We start from the raw sequence: 16,417 nt of genomic DNA, 5'->3' as shown, positions 1-16,417 counted from the left end.
GCCCGCCCTCAGCACCGGCGGGGCAGCGCGGCGCATCCTGCGGGCGGCGGGCCCGGGCCAAGATGATGAAGTTTCGGTTCCGGCGGCAGGGCGCCGACCCGCAGCGCGAGAAGCTCAAACAAGAGCTCTTCGCCTTCCATAAGGTGCTGGGCCGGGGGCGGCGGTGGGGGCGTGGACGGGGGGGCGGAGGAAGGGCTCGGGGCCCCTGGCCCCGCGCTCGTCCCCCACCCTCCGCGGGCTCCGTCTCCGGGCCTGACTCCTGCCTCAGTCGGCCCAGTGTCGCCGCGTCTCGCTTGCCGGTCTCCCCCATCCCTCTGCTTCTCCGTCCTCGCCCTATCTCTGCATCTTGAAGTCTGCCTGTCTTTCCATGAGAGCCGGGGCTCTAGCTCTCTCCCTCTGGTTTGTTCTCCGGGGACCCTCTTCCACCACCACCACCCCCAGGCCCGGCTCTTGGGGTGTGCCGGGCCCGGCCTGTGCTGCTTTGGCACCCTGGCGCGAGGAAGAGAAGAGTGGAGGCAGACGTGGGGGTGGGGCTGGGAAATCCCTTCCAGGTTCCCGTCTCGTCTCCCCCTCGCCAGCCCCTGGCCTTGGCCAGAGCGCTAAGTACACTTCAGATTTCGGGACCTCAGTTTCTCTTGCTGTGAAATGGTACACTGAGATGAGGAGAAGGCGGGGTGGAGGGCTGTTCCTTCCATTACCTGGGTTGGGCAGAAGGGGCAAGTGGGAAAGGAAAAGCCCCTTCACTTCTTGAGTTCTAATCTCAGTTTTACTCCAATGCTCCTGACTGCTCTGGGAGATTAGTTCATTATCTCCATTTTACAGGTAAAAAGACTGAGGTTCAGAGAGGGATGAGGGTTTGCCCAAGGTCACAGAAATCTTTCTGTAAGTTGAAGTCGCTTTTAGTCTTGAGGAGCAGGGATTTTCTGAGCGGCTTCTGTGGTCCTGAGCTGGTGCCAGGTGGTGCCCTGGACCACCATGAGAAGATCCTGTCTAGAGGAAACTCTGGGTTGGCTGGACTTAAGAGTGACTGAGGTACTGGGGCCACATCCAGGGGTGAGTCAGGTCTGTGGTGATAGTGATGTGGGTGTGAGAGAGGTTGCCAGGACCCTCAGGTTAGGTAGCGGAGTACTTGCCGGTGGTGGGCATGGAGGCTGGTGCTTGGGAGATCCCCCAAATGCCTTGTCTTCTATGTTGGATGGTTATGAGGGTGAACCCCATGAAGTGAGAGTAAAGGGCTGTGAATGGGGACCTGAATCAGATAGAGAGACTTGCCTCCTTTGACTGGCTCTGTATTAGCAGAAAGGGGAGATGTCTGCTGAGGAGGATCAGGCCCCATTCTGAATGGGCAGCAGTGGTGGGAGGGAAATGCTTTTGGGGAAAGGGCTAGGCCCCCAAAGAGGATGGTAGGTGATCCCTAGGGAGTAGGACCTGGATCCCAAGTTGGGGAGTGGGTCAGGGGCAAGCATGGACTTTGGACTCTGGTAGTCTTGGGCTTAAATCCCATCCCTACTCACAAGTTTCCTGTGGGATGTTGATTCTGTGTCAGTTTAGGCAAGACTGAGCCCCTGTTGTGTGGGTGCTGGGCAAATAGCAGTGACCAAAATGGGCACATATCTCTGTCTTCAGGAGACATATTCCAGTACGGGAGGTGGTGGAAATAAAGCAGGCAGCAGTTTAACCAGTGGCCAGTGCTGTGCATAAAAATAAAGCAGGGTGAGGGTGTGGAGAGCATGGGGGTAGCATGCTCTAGGCAGAGGGAGCAGCAGGGGTCAAAGCCCTGTGTCAAGAGCCTTCCCAGTCAATTGAAGAGCACAGAGACTGCGGCAGCTGAAATTCAGGGTGGAGGGAGAGTGGCAGATGAGGGCCAGAGCCAATGGGTCAGTTATGGGGATTTTTGCCACTGAGTCTGGGAGCCCTGGGAGGGTCCTAGCCCAGGAGGGACCAGATCTGACTTCAGTTTTTATAGGCTCCTTCTAGCTTTTGTGTGGAGAGCAGATTGGAGCCCAGGGGACAAAAGGCAACAGGGTGGCCAGTGAGATGACCTCAACACTAGCCCAGGCAAGCATTGGTGGGATTTGGTGTGGGATGGGGGCTGTGGGGTGTGAGGAGCTGTTGGAGTCAAGCTGGGCTGGAAGTAGGGCATGAGGATACCAGACACTAGACTGTGGCTCTATCCTGTCTGTGGCTTCAGCGGGTCACACACTCAGCAGTTGTCATGTGCCCCATGTACCGGATAGACTCAACATGGGCTCTTAGTGCTGCTGGGAAAAGGACATCACACCCCCCTCGGTGGTCAACTTTGTCCTCAGTGGGCTCACTGCCCCTGTGGTCCAGATGGGAAAACTGAGATTTGAGTGTGTTGTTATTCCCTTAGCCAAATGACAGTTACTCAGAGGCTCCAACCAGATCGGGAAAGAATGAGGCAGGGAGGGAGGAGGCCTAGTGCCTTAGGAAGTCTGTCTCCCTTGGGCAGTGTGACCATTCAGGTGGTATCAGGATGGGGCTGGAGTCACCATGTAGGTTTCCCTGAGGAGGGCCTTGGCCCTGGCAGGGACTTCTCAAGCAGGCAGACTGAGGAGGGCACAGAGAAGAGTCTTTGTGCAGCCCCTTCACATCACCCTGCCACTGAATTTTTTTTTTTTTTTTTAGTTGTGGTTTAGGTGAAAGTTTGCAAAGCAAAGGAGTTTTCCCTTCAACATTGCATATAAATTTTGTTTTGTAACATTAGTTGTTGTTCCCCTAATGTAAGCGCATTCTCTCCTTCTCTTCGGTGCTTCGGCTCCATTCCTCTTCCTTTTCTTCCCCTTCTTGAGCTTTGTTTTTGGACAAATGCTGCCCTTTTGGTCTAGTTTGTTTTATTATTATGAGGAGTACATCCCTCACCAGTGTTATCGCTCACTTTATAGGCCTGTCTGCTAGCTGACTGTATGTGATCCCCTGGGGGTGACCAGGTTTGAAGGGTGTCAAAGGGCCACAGTCTTGGGGGATCCACCAGTCTCTTCAGACTAGTAAAGCTGGTTTGTTTGTTTGTTTTATAAATTTGGACATTGTTAGGCATCTTTCTCTAATTTTTTCTTCAGGACCTTTTGTGATCCTGATGAGAGTGAATGATACTGGTAGCCAGGTGCCATCTAGTTTTTCTGGTCTCAGGTTATGGAGGCTGTGTTTTGCATGGTCCAGTAGCCCTTTGGACTGATTGTTTCCTTGAGTCTTTGATTTTCTTGACTCTTCTTTCCTCTGAATGGGGAGAGGCCAATAGTTGTATATCACACGGCTCCTTGCTAGTCTAAGTCTCCAGTTGCTACTCACCACAGCGTCTTTGTGAACTGTTTTATCCCAATTGATTTGGTTGTCCAGAAGTTTTTCCCCATTGAGTGAAGGTGAGAATTGTGTTGTGTGATTTCCAGGTTGGTGAACCAAAGTCAGCATGGATTTCAACTTCAGGGGCCTGACTAGAAGCTGCTTCTACCTGGACTTCAGTATTTCTGGGTCTGAGGGGGTGGGGTACAGAAGACAGTATTCCCTATGGGAGGGACATCAAGTACCTCTGACCAGGTGACCTTACATGTTGACTTTTGACCTATAAATTCCATATGGGTCCTGTGTTTGGGGCACTCCATGGACTTCTAGGTGTGACCCTGGGCAGGCCAAGTCCTCACTGAACCTCATTCTGAGCCTCCAAGGATGGGGTGATAAGCCCAGTCCACGGGAGGTGTGTCTTCTTTGGTGCCACCGCTGGACCGTGTGTTCTTAGCACCTTTGCATAGTGGACTCATTGACACCAGTATGGGGGGCGTTGGGGCCGCCCACTCACTAAAGTTGTGAAGAGTCCTAGTATGGGGCCAAGGGGCTCAGGCTTGAGCACTGATTGGAGACAGAGGTCCCCTTTCGCAGCGAGAACACTGAGCAGAGAGCTCATGTCCCTGGTTCTGACCACCTAGGACACAGAATGGCAGGTGCCTGATTGCCTTGGGCCGGTCTCAGGGCTGGGGCAGCTGTGTCTGAGCGTGCCTCTAGTCACCCTTCCCTCACTCTCCCCTGTAGACCGTGGAGCATGGGTTCCCCAACCAGCCCAGTGCCCTGGCCTTCGACCCCAAGCTGTGCATCATGGCTATTGGTACGAGGTCAGGAGCTATCAAGATGTATCCTTTGTAGCTGTGGCCTCTGGGGCCTGCTGCCAGTTCCAGGATCCTGGGCCTTTCCTTGGGCTAACCCATGAGGGAGTGTGGATGGAGGGCTTCTTTCTGATGGGGGCTGTTGTAGTGCTAGAATCTCGAGCTACACTGTGGGGGTTGGCATGGCCTCCGAGCCTGCAAGGGTGCTCACAGAGATAGGATCCCTTTTCCATGAGCCCTGTCAATGTCCCATCAGGGGACCCTGCCATCAACAGCAACTGCGACTGGGGGCCAGGGACCTGGGGTCACATGGATGACTTCCCTGTGACCAGACGCGCACCTGTGTGCAACGTGCAGTCAGGTGTGTGTGGTCAGTGTGGGGCTGAGGGTAGTGCCAGGCTGGGCCCTGGTGGCTGCACAGTCCAGCCGTGTGAGCTGCATGAAACAAGCATTCTCTCTGCAAGTGGGGCAGGGTGGGGCTGTGCTTGCAGCTGACCCCCTTCTTGCCTGCCACTAGGAATCCCATCCCTCAGGTGACTCTGGCTGGCAGCTAAGGCTGTTAAGTGAGGTGTGCCCATCTACCCCTTCCTGTGTCCCCTCTGAGTCTAGTGTCCTCCTTGGGGACACAGTTCAGCAGAAAATGAGTTGGTGCCTGGAAACGGTAGGGGCTGGGTGATGGCTGACCATGAGTTGGATTTGCAGCCTGTGCCTCGAAGCCTTCTGCCTAGTCATGGGGATGTGGTGGGTAGGCTGGCACTTTTTCAGGGGCCCCTAAGGCACCTGTTGGGCAAGGGAAAGCACCTGTAGCACCTTGCTCCTTGTCAGCTGTGAGGCTTCTGTGCCCCAGCCCTGTGCCTGGCCAGAGGTCCCCTCTGTGCCTGGCCAGTGGCCCAGAGCTGCCCATCCACATTGTGGACTCTTTGTGTCTACAGTGCCAAATCTGTCATCACAAAGATCCTGATGTGCAGATGAGAATCAGCCTCAGAGAGGCCACGGGAGTTCTCACGGCCAGGGCCCCTGGGCTGGGGAAACTGAGGCCGGCGAGGGCCAGCCTTGGTCAGCAGAGCTGCCCCTCCCCCTACATGGCTTGCCACGTCTCTTTGACAACCCTGGTCTCTGCTCAGTTCCTCCTGCCCCCTTTTATACCCTCCTCTGTTCACTGCCAGACTCCTGTAGGGAATCCCATCTCAAGTTCCAGGCAACTGCTTCTTTACTGTTGCCAGGGCAACATTAGACCTCATTGACCTCCCCCCACTCTCAGTCCACCCTTGTGGGGCCCCTGAGGCCTGTTGGCGTACCACGTCCACCACTTTGTAGCTCAGAGAGTTGCCAGGACTATGGCACTGACACTTGGAGCTCCTCAAGCAGTCTCCCAATCTCTCTAAGCCTCTGTGTGCTCATCTGCAAAATGGGCAGGCCAGGGTTCCTCCTTCCTCTCAGTGGAGGCCTTTGGCTACCTCCCCAGAGGGACTTTGGTTTCCTTGCCTACAGCTGGAGTGCAACCTGAAGCTGTGGGAAGAACTTGGACCCTCCCCTGCTGTGTGTCCCCTTCCCCCCCCCCCCACACACACACACACACACACACACTCAGGTCGTATGGCTCTGTGGCTTTCAGGCTGTCAGGCATGGCTTTTGACTTTTTGTTGCGCACATACACACACACAAAACATGAAGCTGAGATTGAGTGGGACCCCAACCATGCATCAGGCATGGTCTTATGAGCCTGAGAAGTCAGAGTCTGGCTCACTTTACACATTAGGATGTGAAGGTTACACCGCAGCACCAGCTTGTAGGAGCTGCACCCTGGACCAGGTGGGACCTGGGGCAGGACCTTTGAGGACTCCTGCCTAAGGGTCCAATGGAAAGTCCTAAGGAAGAAAGAAGCTTGAGGAGTGTCCCCATGCCTTGATTTCCCTGCCTGTGCCTGCTTGTTTCTGCCCTTGATCATTTGCCCTCAGCTATGGTGCACCCGGTGTGGAGTTCACAGGTCTACACCATGATGCTGCCACTGTCACCCAGATGCATTTCCTGCCTGGCCAGGTGAGCCTCCACCTCCCAATCCCCTCCCTGGGGCTCCCCATGCCCTCCCTCCCAGGCCAGCCCCAGCCTTGTTCTCTGCTTGCTTTCAGGGCCGCCTCGTGACCCTGCTGGATGACAACACTCTGCATCTCTGGGAGATCGTCCCTCACAATGGCTGTGCCCACCTGGAGGAAACACTCAGCTTTCAGCCACCTAGCCGCCCTGGCTTTGACTGTGCCAGGTACTGGAGGCTTCGGCCAGTAGCCAGCTCTTCAGGGCCCGGTGGAAGCTGAGCCTCCTATGCAGGGTGTGGCTGGTTTATTGCCAGGAGGGCTGGGGTTCAGGTTTGGGGTAAGTTGAATCAGGCCTGAGTCTTAGACTGAGCTTTTGGGTCTTGCGCGGCCGACTGGTTTTGTGGACTTTTAGGGGTGTTACTGAGAGATCCCTTCTGAGTGTGTGGTGAGAGGTGGATGTCTACAGCAGGACTAGGACTTGGAGCCTTCGGTGGGCTGTGAGCAGTGGGAACACAGGGGGGCGGCCCTGGGATGGTGGGGTACCTGGGGCCTGTGAGCAGGCTCTGACATCAGTGAAGATTGTCCAGTGTCTGAAGTTAGGGTGGAGGAATGCACCGTCATGGGTGCTCTAAAGGATGCTGGCAGGGTATCCTAGGGGGCAGTGGCATGGGGACTGGGCCGCCTAGTAAGAGGGCGAGTTGGTGCTGCTTCCTGCCTGACCCCTGCCAGCCACCAGTCAGCTTGGCTCTTCTGAGAGGTCATGCTGGAGCCTCCCTGAGAAGTCGGGGTGCCCAGAGAGCTGCTGGTGAAGATCCTGTTCTGATTAGCTGACCGGTTCCTGCGTGCGCTCCTGCTGTGGGTGGAAGGAGCTGAGGAGCTGCCCATCTCCCAGACTTGGGGAAACCTATTTTCATTCCTCTCTGCAGACATCCTGACAAATAATTGAGCAGGTTAATAACCAACTGTGGAGCTGCTCTCATTGTCTCTCATACTCTTGCCTACTCCATAATTAAGCACCAGTGTGTAGAGGGTCCAGCAGTGAGTTCACAGTGGCACCCTAACTCTTTCTCTGTGCCCCTGCAGCACTCTGCCCAGTCTCTTCCGAGTCACTGTGATTTTGCTGATGACTGCGGGTAACAGGGCAGCCCTGGGCACTGAGGGCAGCAGCGTCTTCTTCTTAGACATGGATACACTGACACTGCTCGAGGGGCAGACCCTTGGCTCTGATGAGGTTCTGCGGAGGTGAGGACTTAGTGCCTAACCTTAGTAGCTTTGCAGTTGGGAAGCTGTCCTGCAACCTCACTGAGTTCCTACCTGTAGCCTGCCGGAAGACTACCGATGTGGGAAGGCGTTAGGCCCCGTGGAGTCTCTACAGGGGCATCTGCAAGACCCCAGCAAGATTCTCATCGGCTACAGCAGGGGCCTGCTGGTCATCTGGAGCCAGGCCCAACACTGTGTGGACCGTGTCTTCTTGGGCAACCAGGTAGGTGACAGGCTGCATCTCTCTCATGCCCTGTGCTCCACTGCCTGGGCCCTGCTCACATCCTGCCTGTCTACCTCACAGCAGCTCGAGAGCCTGTGCTGGGAGCGCAGTGGCAGCATCATTCTCAGCTCCCACAGTGATGGCAGCTATGCCATCTGGCCTGTGGACTCGGGCAGCTCCTGCGTGCTGCAGCCCACGGCAGCCACCACACCCTATGGTCAGTGTCCAGGGCCTTCTGGAGTGGGAGTGCAGTTGACCCATCTTCCCCAGTCAGGCCTCAGTGGGGAGCACCCAGGAGGACTTCTAGTAGGCACAGTGCCAACTCTCCAGAAGTTAGACCCTTCTTCCTCCCCAAGGGACATGGTTGGGATAATGGCCTTCCCCTGGAGCTGAGAGCTGGGAGTACCTGTGAGGGTGTGTGCGGCTGGTACAGTATGCTGTTGCCATGGCTGGAGCAGATCAGGCTGGGGGAAGCAGTGAGAGGTGGGTTCAGGTTGGTCTGACACTCTGTCCTGCCTCTAGGCCCCTTCCCGTGTAAAGCCATCAACAAGATTCTGTGGAGAAACTGTGAATCAGGGTAGGTTGATGGTGTGGGGTCTGGGGCTGGGCAGCATGTGCCCAGGTTGCTTGGGGCTCATGGCTGCCTGCCCTGTGCAGGGGCCATTTTATTATTTTCAGTGGTGGCATGCCTCGTGCCAGCTATGGGGATCGCCACTGTGTGAGCGTGCTCCAGGCTGAAACCCTGGTGACCTTGGACTTCACCTCCCGAGTCATTGACTTCTTCACCGTGCACAGCCCTCGGCCTGAGGATGGTGGGTGCCCACCTCCCCTCCCTGCCGTGTTGTCCTTTCTGCCTGTGGGTGGCTCACTCTACTTCCCGCCACACAGAATTCGACAACCCCCAGGCCCTGGCCGTGCTGCTGGAAGAGGAGCTGGTGGTGCTGGACCTGCAAACAGCTGGCTGGCCGGCCGTGCCCGCCCCATACCTTGCCCCCCTACACTCATCTGCCATCACCTGCTCAGCCCATGTCGCCAATGTCCCTGCCAAGCTGTGGGCCCGCCTTGTGAGCTTGGGCGAGCAGCAGAGCCCTCAGCCCACCTCCAGTGCCTCAGTGTGTGCCAGACACCCTGCTGGGTGGGATGTGGTGTGGGGAGAGGATGTCTCAGTGGTGGCACTGACAGGCCAGGCCTGGAGTGGGGGGCACATGGCAAGTGTACCATGGGAATTCTGACACAGTCTGGGGAGAAAATATGTATCCTAACCATGCGCTCACATCTCTTCCTTCCTTTTCCAGAGCTGGCCCATTACTGGGGGCCGGAACCTGGCCCATGCACCATCGCAGCGAGGGCTGCTGCTGACTGGGTAAGGCAGAGCTGCCTGTCCCAAGCCAGAACATGGCTGTGACTTGCATGTGTGTGTGTGGGTGAGTGAGACCCCATTCCTAGCAGGCCTGGTGCAGCCTGCCCCACTAACATGCAGGTGACTCAGTCCAGCCCTTCCTGAACCAAGTCACCCTCCCCCCCCACCCCCCAATCTATCCTGGGGGGTAAAGCCTCCCTAGACCCTGCCTTTTGGCCTGGAACTGAGCTCTGCCAAATCCCAGGGCTCCACCTACCTTGCCTGCCTGGGACCGGAAAATCTGGGCTGACCCACGCTGAGCTTTCTAGGGCAGGTTTGAGAGGGCCTAGCGGGTGCTGACGTGTCTGGTGACTCAAACCCCAGTTTCCTGCCCTGCCCCTGTTGTCTGCCTGTACTGGGACCCTCCATGCTCTAGGCTCCAGTGTTCCCTCCCCCACACAGGAATGCACTGTAGCTTTCATGGCTCCTGGAGTCAGGTACCAGGCTAGCCCCACAGAATCAGGCCCCTTGTCATGCCCTAGTTCCAGTTCCCTACCACTGCCCAGGAGGCCCCCACATGGCCTCTGCAGCTGTGTCCTGAGGTTGCATCCTAGATTTGTCTCCCTTCATCTGACACCCCTCACCCATTGTTTTCTGATGCTCTACTCAGTCACCTTGTGCCCCAGTGGTCCCTTGGCCTGGGAAGCCTGCCCTCTGCTGTGCCCCTAATGAGGGCAGCCCCCCTGGTGCTCCATTCACCCAGTGTGCTGCTTCCGTCCTCCTAGATTTAGTGAGTGGTAGATGTGTCCCACCTTTCCACCCTGCTGGAAGGATTCAGGTTCAAAGCGTGGCAGACAGTAGGTGCTTTGTACCTGCTTGCCCGATGCAGTAGGTCTTCAGTGTGTCTTTGTGTGCAGTAGGACCAGTTGGTCCACACATATATGCAGGTGCTTGGTGAGTGCTCATGGGGTGAGTAAATGGAGAGTGAGCTGAATTTATGTGGCCCTGATGCCCCCAACAGCCACGAGGATGGCACTGTGCGGTTCTGGGATGCCTCGGGCGTGGCACTGCAGCCTCTCTACAAGCTGAGCACGGCCGGCCTGTTCCACACAGACTTTGAGCATGCAGATAGCCTGGGCCAGGCTGCCGAGGATGACTGGCCACCCTTTCGCAAGGTTCGCACCCACTCCACCACCCTGCAGAGCCACCCTGGCCTGCCTTTGTCCTCACTCCCTCCTCCTCTAGGTGGGCTGCTTTGACCCATACAGCGACGACCCCCGACTAGGCATACAGAAGGTGGCACTCTGCAAGTACACAGCCCAGATGGTGGTGGCTGGCACCGCAGGCCAGGTGGGGTTGAGGGGCACCCCCAGGGTTGGGGGTCTCGGGGAAGGCTTTCTGGAGGAGGTAGCTAGCCTGGACTGCTGGTGGGCTTGGTGGAGTGATAAAGGAAGGGGCTGTGGATAGATAGGAGGTGGGGACTGCTGCTGGGGCCTTGAGGGCTGGGACCCCAACAGAGTTAGGTGATCCTCAAGTGACCACATCCAATTCGGCATCAGTGCACAATGCTGGATACTGGGTCCTGGTCATGGATGTGTTGAGCAGGGAGGGAGGGCAAGGTCCAGTGGGTCTTGGTGACTGCCATGTTCTTCAGTGCTCAGTGTGGGCCCTGGTATACAGTAGACATTCAGTAAGCACTCATTCAGCAAGTGCACTGGTGGGATTCCTGGGGCCCCTCTGGCAATGGTTGAGACGCAGGCTGTTGCTCATAGGTAGTCCTTCCACCCTGACCCGTCCCCCTGTCTGCCAGGTGCTGGTGTTGGAGCTGAGTGATGTGCCAACTGAGCAGGTAGTTAGTGTGGCCAGTGTGGACCTCCTCCAGGACCGCGAGGGCTTCACGTGGAAGGGCCACGACCGACTGAGCCCCAACATGGGGCCACTGTCTTGGCCAGCCGGCTTCCAGCCCCGAGTGTTGGTGCAATGCCTGCCACCTGCTGCCGTCACTGCCATCACACTCCACACCGAGTGGGGCCTTGTGGCCTTTGGCACCAGTCATGGCTTTGGTCTCTTTGACTACCAGTGCAAGAGCCCTGTGCTGGCCAGGTGCGGTGATGGGGCCCCAGGGGGAGCGGGCCTGTTAAATGCAGCTACTGAGTCAGCAGGGGGCTATCAGAGAGGCCGGCTTCTATGCTGGGCCCTTTTGTGCCTAGGTTCTGGGCTGACAGCGGCCCCTCGGCTGCTCCTGACTGGCTTCTACCTGCCCTCAGGTGCACTCTTCACCCCAACGACTCCCTGGCCATGGAGGGGCCACTGTCTCGGGTGAAGTCACTCAAGAAGTCCTTGCGTCAGTCTTTCCGGCGTATTCGCAAGAGCCGGGTATCCAGCAAGAAGCGGGCGGTGAACACTAACAGCAAGGTGAGCAGCCCAGGCAGGTGGAGGCTGTCCTGCAGGGGCTCTGGTGGACCTGGACATGGGCTGTGGTAGACAGCTGGGTAGGTGGCGAGAAAGTGTCTCACTGCCCCTCAGTTGCAGGAGGCCAATGCCCAGCTAGCGGAGCAGGCCTGCCCCCATGACTTGGAGGTGACACCTGTACAGCGCCGCATTGAGCCCCGCTCAGCCGATGACTCCCTCTCGGGTGTGGTGCGCTGCCTCTACTTTGCCGACACATTCCTTCGAGATGGTGAGGCCACGGAAGGGGGCGGGCTGGGGTGAGGTTGGCCCTAGGTTAGAAAGTATCCTGGGCTCAGAGGCAAGGGACCGCAGAATTTGTGATGGCAAGGAGATGGTGCAGCATGGTGGGAGTGACCCAAGGGTGCGGACGAGGACGCTGATGCTGAGCAGTGTGGGAGCCACAGGAAGGCTCTGGCAGAGATGCACCGTGGAGAATTTCAAACATGCACAAAAATCGAGGGGTGCAGTCACACACACACCCACTTGTGCCCACAGTTTACTGCGGTGGCAGCATCTGTCCCTGTGCCTTGCTGCTTTTTCTTTTTTTTAAAGCCTTTTATTGTGGACTGAGGGAAGGTTCCCTTATGAAATCTGCCCCTGGCTGCTTGTTTCATTCAGCTTTAGTGTTGTTGGGACAGCCTTACATCAGTGCCAGGGCTGCCCTATACAAACTGGTGGTCTACTCCTGGCACAAAAATGTGTCTAAGAGGGAGTCCCCTTAGTGTCATTTGCTTCTTAAGGATCCCTGCATGTGGTTGATTAGGCTTCCAGATGGCTGGGCTCCTGGTGACCTCGGTGCTGCCTGGGATGGCTCAGGGGCTTTCCCCTTCAGATTTTGGGTTTTGCTGATGGCCAGTGCATCTAGGGCCAGCCTTCCCTCTTACCTTTGGGTGCTGACTCTCCCCCAGGACCTGTCCTTCTCTCTCAGCGAGCCCTCCCAGAGATTTAGCCATATAGGTGGGCAGGGCAACACACATATTTTCACTTTGGGGTGCTGGGGAGCATGCAGTGGACTGGGGGAGTAAGCCATCTGCATCATTATTCTTGGTGACACTGAAGCTGTCCTGTTGTGGTCCCTGACTAGACTCCTAGGCTGGCTGCAGCCCACTCAGTCATAGATGTATTTGTGGTAGCAGGAGGTCTAAGACCTGGGGGCTGCCTTGTTTTAACAGGCGGCTCTTACCTCCTGCCTTGTGGGGAGCAGACTGCAGAGGGGTGAGGGTGCAGCAGGGGCAGGGCTGAGGCCATCGACTTCTCGAGGCAGAGATACTACACAAGTAGATCTATGTGGAATAAGGGCTCAAATTCTGTGTCCATTGAGGTGGTGCCTTAGGGGGAAGAGGCGTTCAGGGGTATGCTGATCTAGGTCCATGGTATTGTACTGGGGTGGCTGCGGGTGAGGTTAGGTGAGGCTGGGAAAGTCCATTTGGAACAGGGTGCCCCTGGGAAGTGTTCTAGTGGTCCTTGCAGAAGGGCTGGGTCAGGGACTTCAGCAAGGTGGTAGATGGGGTCTGACAGCCCCACCCCCCTGATGGAGACAGGAGCAAGGCCGTTTTGAGCCTGGCCTTTCAGTTGAGATGGGGAGATGGGCAGGGGCCACCAAGAGGGTCCTGGCCCTGCAGACCCTCATGAGCCCTGCCCCTGCAGCTGTCCACCATGGCCCTACCCTGTGGGCTGGCACCAACTCGGGCTCCGTGTTTGCCTATGCACTGGAGGTGCCTACAGCGGCGGCAACAACAGGCAGCGAAAAGTGGCCAGAGCGGGTTGTAGAGGCTGTGCTGGGCAAGGAGGTGCAGCTGATGCACCGAGCACCTGTGGTGGCCATCGCTGTGCTGGACGGGCATGGCCGTCCACTGCCCGAACCCTATGAGGCTTCCCGGGACCTGGCACAGGCGCCTGACATGCAGGGTGGTCACGCTGTGCTCATCGCATCTGAAGAGCAGTTCAAGGTGGGCTGCCAAGACCCCTGCCTCACAAACCCAGTGGCTCCCTCAGGATCCCTCCCTGCATATATGCCACCTCTCAAGACACCCTCTGTCCTACCACAGTCCCACCTCATTGATCTCTTCCCCTGCAGAGTTCCCCCAAGACCCTTCTACCTCATTATTTACCCCAAGGCTTCCAGGCTCCCCCTGGGATGTGTCTTACAAGGGCTGGGGGAAGCTCATGGATGGGGATGGGTGGACTAGGGGGTTTGTGACTGTTATGCCCTATAGGTAAAAGGATTCTGGACGTTTCCAGGAAGCAGTGTTTAACTTGTTAGGTGTGGAAGATGAGGTGTCAGGGTGAGAGGATGCAGTGGGCAATGTGAGGAGTACTGGGCAGAAAGAGGGTCAGTGAGGTCATATGTTGGGAACTCCTGAGCTGGTTCGACCGATGCTTGAGTAACAGGTTGCCTTTAGGAGGGGGCTATTGGCATTGGCCATGAGGCTGACTCCTGGCCAGAAGTGTGACGGGGGTCTTGGAGCGTGTGGAGAGGCTGGGCTCTCAGCTCATAGCCTGCCTACTGCCAGGTGTTCACACTGCCGAAGGTGAGTGCCAAGACCAAGTTCAAGCTGACGGCCCATGAGGGCTGCCGCGTGCGCAAGGTGGCACTGGCCACGTTTACTAGCGTGGCCTGCGAAGACTACGTTGAGACCTGCCTGGCCTGCCTCACCAACTTGGGTGACGTCCATGTCTTCTCGGTGCCTGGCCTGCGGCCCCAGGTGCACTACTCCTGCATCCGGAAGGAGGACATCAGTGGCATCGCCTCCTGTATCTTCACGAGCCACGGCCAAGGTGACAGGCTTCACTGGGGGGTTTGCAGGTGCTCAGGTGGGCCCAGCAGCCATGTGGGGGTGAATGGAGCCAGTGAAGGCTCAGGGCATCTGTCTCCTAACTGCAGTCCTTAGCTCTTCTCTCCTGCCACACCCAGGTTTCTACCTGATCTCTCCATCGGAATTTGAACGGTTTTCCCTAAGTGCCCGGAACATCACAGAGCCGCTGTGCTCTCTGGACATTTCCTGGCCCCATGACACTACCCATGTCAGGTGCATGGAGGTGGGGTGGGTGAGGAGGAGGCTCTCCTAATCTGGAGGCATGTGGCCATGCCAGGCCTCATCCCCACCTCCAATTTCTAACCTCCCTGGAACATCCTGTCCCATGGCTCAGTAGTGGGAGAGCAGGGGTTCTGCCCGGAGTGCCTGCCTGTGGTGCCCCATCACACCCCCATCTTTGCAGCTACAGGCTCCAAGAGTTGTCCAAGCTGAGTCAGGCTAATGGGACCCCAAGTATCATCCTGACCCCACGGAGCTGTGACAGGAGCCCAAGTCCTGCCCGAAGCAAGGGAGCAGGGGGTATGAAGCGGGGGAGTGCCCTGCCATGTGTGAGCTGTCCCCACCAGAACCCACTGGCCCGTTGTGACCCGTTCTGATCGTCATCCCATTCCTCCCAAGACACTCTGGAGCTGCCCGAGGCTCTGCCCTCACCTGTGTTCACAGACTCAGCCACCAGTGCTGATAGCACACTGGACACCACGACTGGGGACGTAACAGTGGAGGATGTGAAGGATTTCTTGTGGTAAGGCGGGCAGGCAGGTTTCTTGACACCCTACCACTGGGCTCCCTAGCTCCCCACACCCCATACATGTCCTGCTGTGCACGGAGGACCAAGAGGGACCAGAACCCAGTTTCCATTCGTCCTTCCCCAAGCTCTTCGGAGGAACCCCAGAAGATCTTGAGGAACACGGCGCAGGACGAGGCATGCGCCTGCACGCTCCTGATCAAATGAAGTGTTCTAGGTGAGGCCCCACGGGCCCTCTGTGCTTGGGTCTTGCCCCTGAAACCCTGGCAGGGGCCCTGTGGTGGCTGACCTCCCTGGAGCTGGCCTACCTATTCTAGTGTACTTGGGGGTGGGAGGTGGCGGGGTCTCAGAGTGATTGTTGTAGCCAGGGCCTGTCACATAGCTCCAGATGATGTCATGGATTGTGTTTGAAACAATGCCATGTCAAAACGATTTGAGGCCACTGTTGGGTCCTGTTGGGCAAGGCCAGCAGATCTCTGGCTGGTCTTGGGCCTTCAGATTTGCTCAACCAATTTTGCCATCTGGTGCTCCAACCACATGTAGTGGGGTAGACACCCTGGCTCCTTTTCATCTGGGACTGGAATCCCTAAAGCCTCTTCCCTGGCTGGGCTCTGGCCTCAGTGGGCCAAAGATGGTCCAGTCCCACATCAGGCCCGGCCACTGCCCGAAGCCCTGAAGGCTGAGTAGAGGCATCTGTGTGGTCTAACCGTGCTGTTTGCTGATTCCTTTTCTCTCCGTCCACTAGGAAGCCAGAACTCTCTGACGACCGTCTGCCCTGCTTGGAGCTGGGGCCCTGGACCCCCACCCTCCTGCCTGGCCCTGTAACATAGACCTATACCTGCTAACTTGGGCTTTCGCGGGGACCTGTCAGTCTGTCTTCCTGGGCCCGGAATGGGTAGGGACAGATGCAGATTGGGCCCTCTGATGTAGTCAGCCATCCAGAGGTTGGGTGCTCCCTGAGTGCTCCTCTCTCCTCCCTCCCCAAAGAGTATTTTTGTAATGCCTGGGCTGGGCAGTTGTTTCTAAAATTATTTTGGTACTTGATCCAGGACCAGTGCCCCTGCACCCCATAAGGCACACAAGTACATACATGGACAGGTTTCCAGTTAAGGGTGTGTTTGGGGTCAGGATGGGTTTCCCTGTAGGTTGTACCTTGGGTTTTTTCCCTGTCTTTTTGTTAAAATTAGTGGTCTTAATATTAAAAATACTGATTTTTAATATTGAAAATAAAAGCATTTAATATCTCTTTAAGGGCAAGAACATCTGCGTCAACCCAGGCAGGTGAAGGATTTCACACACTTGCTCATGCTGAACAGAGCCCAAATTCCCAGACTCCCTGAGGGCACCTGCCAGGTTGTCCCTGTAGGTGCTGCTGGGGGCTGGGGCACTAGGGTAGCTACACTAGGTTCTAGCATATGGTGGGTAGAGGGCTTCC

The 16,417-nt window shown here is 56.9% G+C and overlaps 1 protein-coding gene across 1 annotated transcript; it reads left to right on the top strand.

Moving 5' to 3' along the window:
• Positions 1–62: 62 nt before the first annotated feature.
• LLGL1 (lethal giant larvae homolog 1 (Drosophila)) lies at positions 63–15,189 on the top strand. The gene is made up of 22 exons (XM_006875531.1): positions 63–143; positions 4,045–4,142; positions 6,074–6,155; positions 6,245–6,375; positions 7,232–7,390; positions 7,469–7,631; positions 7,713–7,848; positions 8,154–8,208; positions 8,289–8,443; positions 8,520–8,743; positions 8,927–8,994; positions 9,992–10,145; positions 10,216–10,320; positions 10,781–11,073; positions 11,238–11,385; positions 11,497–11,650; positions 13,069–13,370; positions 13,935–14,199; positions 14,336–14,450; positions 14,641–14,756; positions 14,856–14,979; positions 15,111–15,189. Exons 1-22 carry the CDS (start codon positions 63–65, stop codon positions 15,187–15,189), a joined length of 3,207 nt encoding a protein of 1,068 aa, XP_006875593.1.
• Positions 15,190–16,417: the final 1,228 nt, after the last annotated feature.

This window comes from Chrysochloris asiatica, unplaced genomic scaffold, assembly GCF_000296735.1.
Source record: "Chrysochloris asiatica unplaced genomic scaffold, ChrAsi1.0 scaffold00331, whole genome shotgun sequence".
Taxonomy (NCBI): Eukaryota; Metazoa; Chordata; class Mammalia; order Afrosoricida; family Chrysochloridae; genus Chrysochloris; species Chrysochloris asiatica.
This window is presented reverse-complemented; position numbering and strand designations above follow the sequence as displayed.

Excerpts from the sequence above, each read along its gene's own strand:
- LLGL1 (XM_006875531.1), top strand. The coding sequence starts at position 63 with ATGATGAAGTTTCGGTTCCGGCGGCAGGGCGCCGACCCGCAGCGCGAG. Across the intron at positions 10,146-10,215 it reads ACTGGCCACCCTTTCGCAAG|GTGGGCTGCTTTGACCCATA; the intron begins GTTCGCACCCAC and ends CTCCTCCTCTAG. Across the intron at positions 11,074-11,237 it reads AAGAGCCCTGTGCTGGCCAG|GTGCACTCTTCACCCCAACG; the intron begins GTGCGGTGATGG and ends ACCTGCCCTCAG.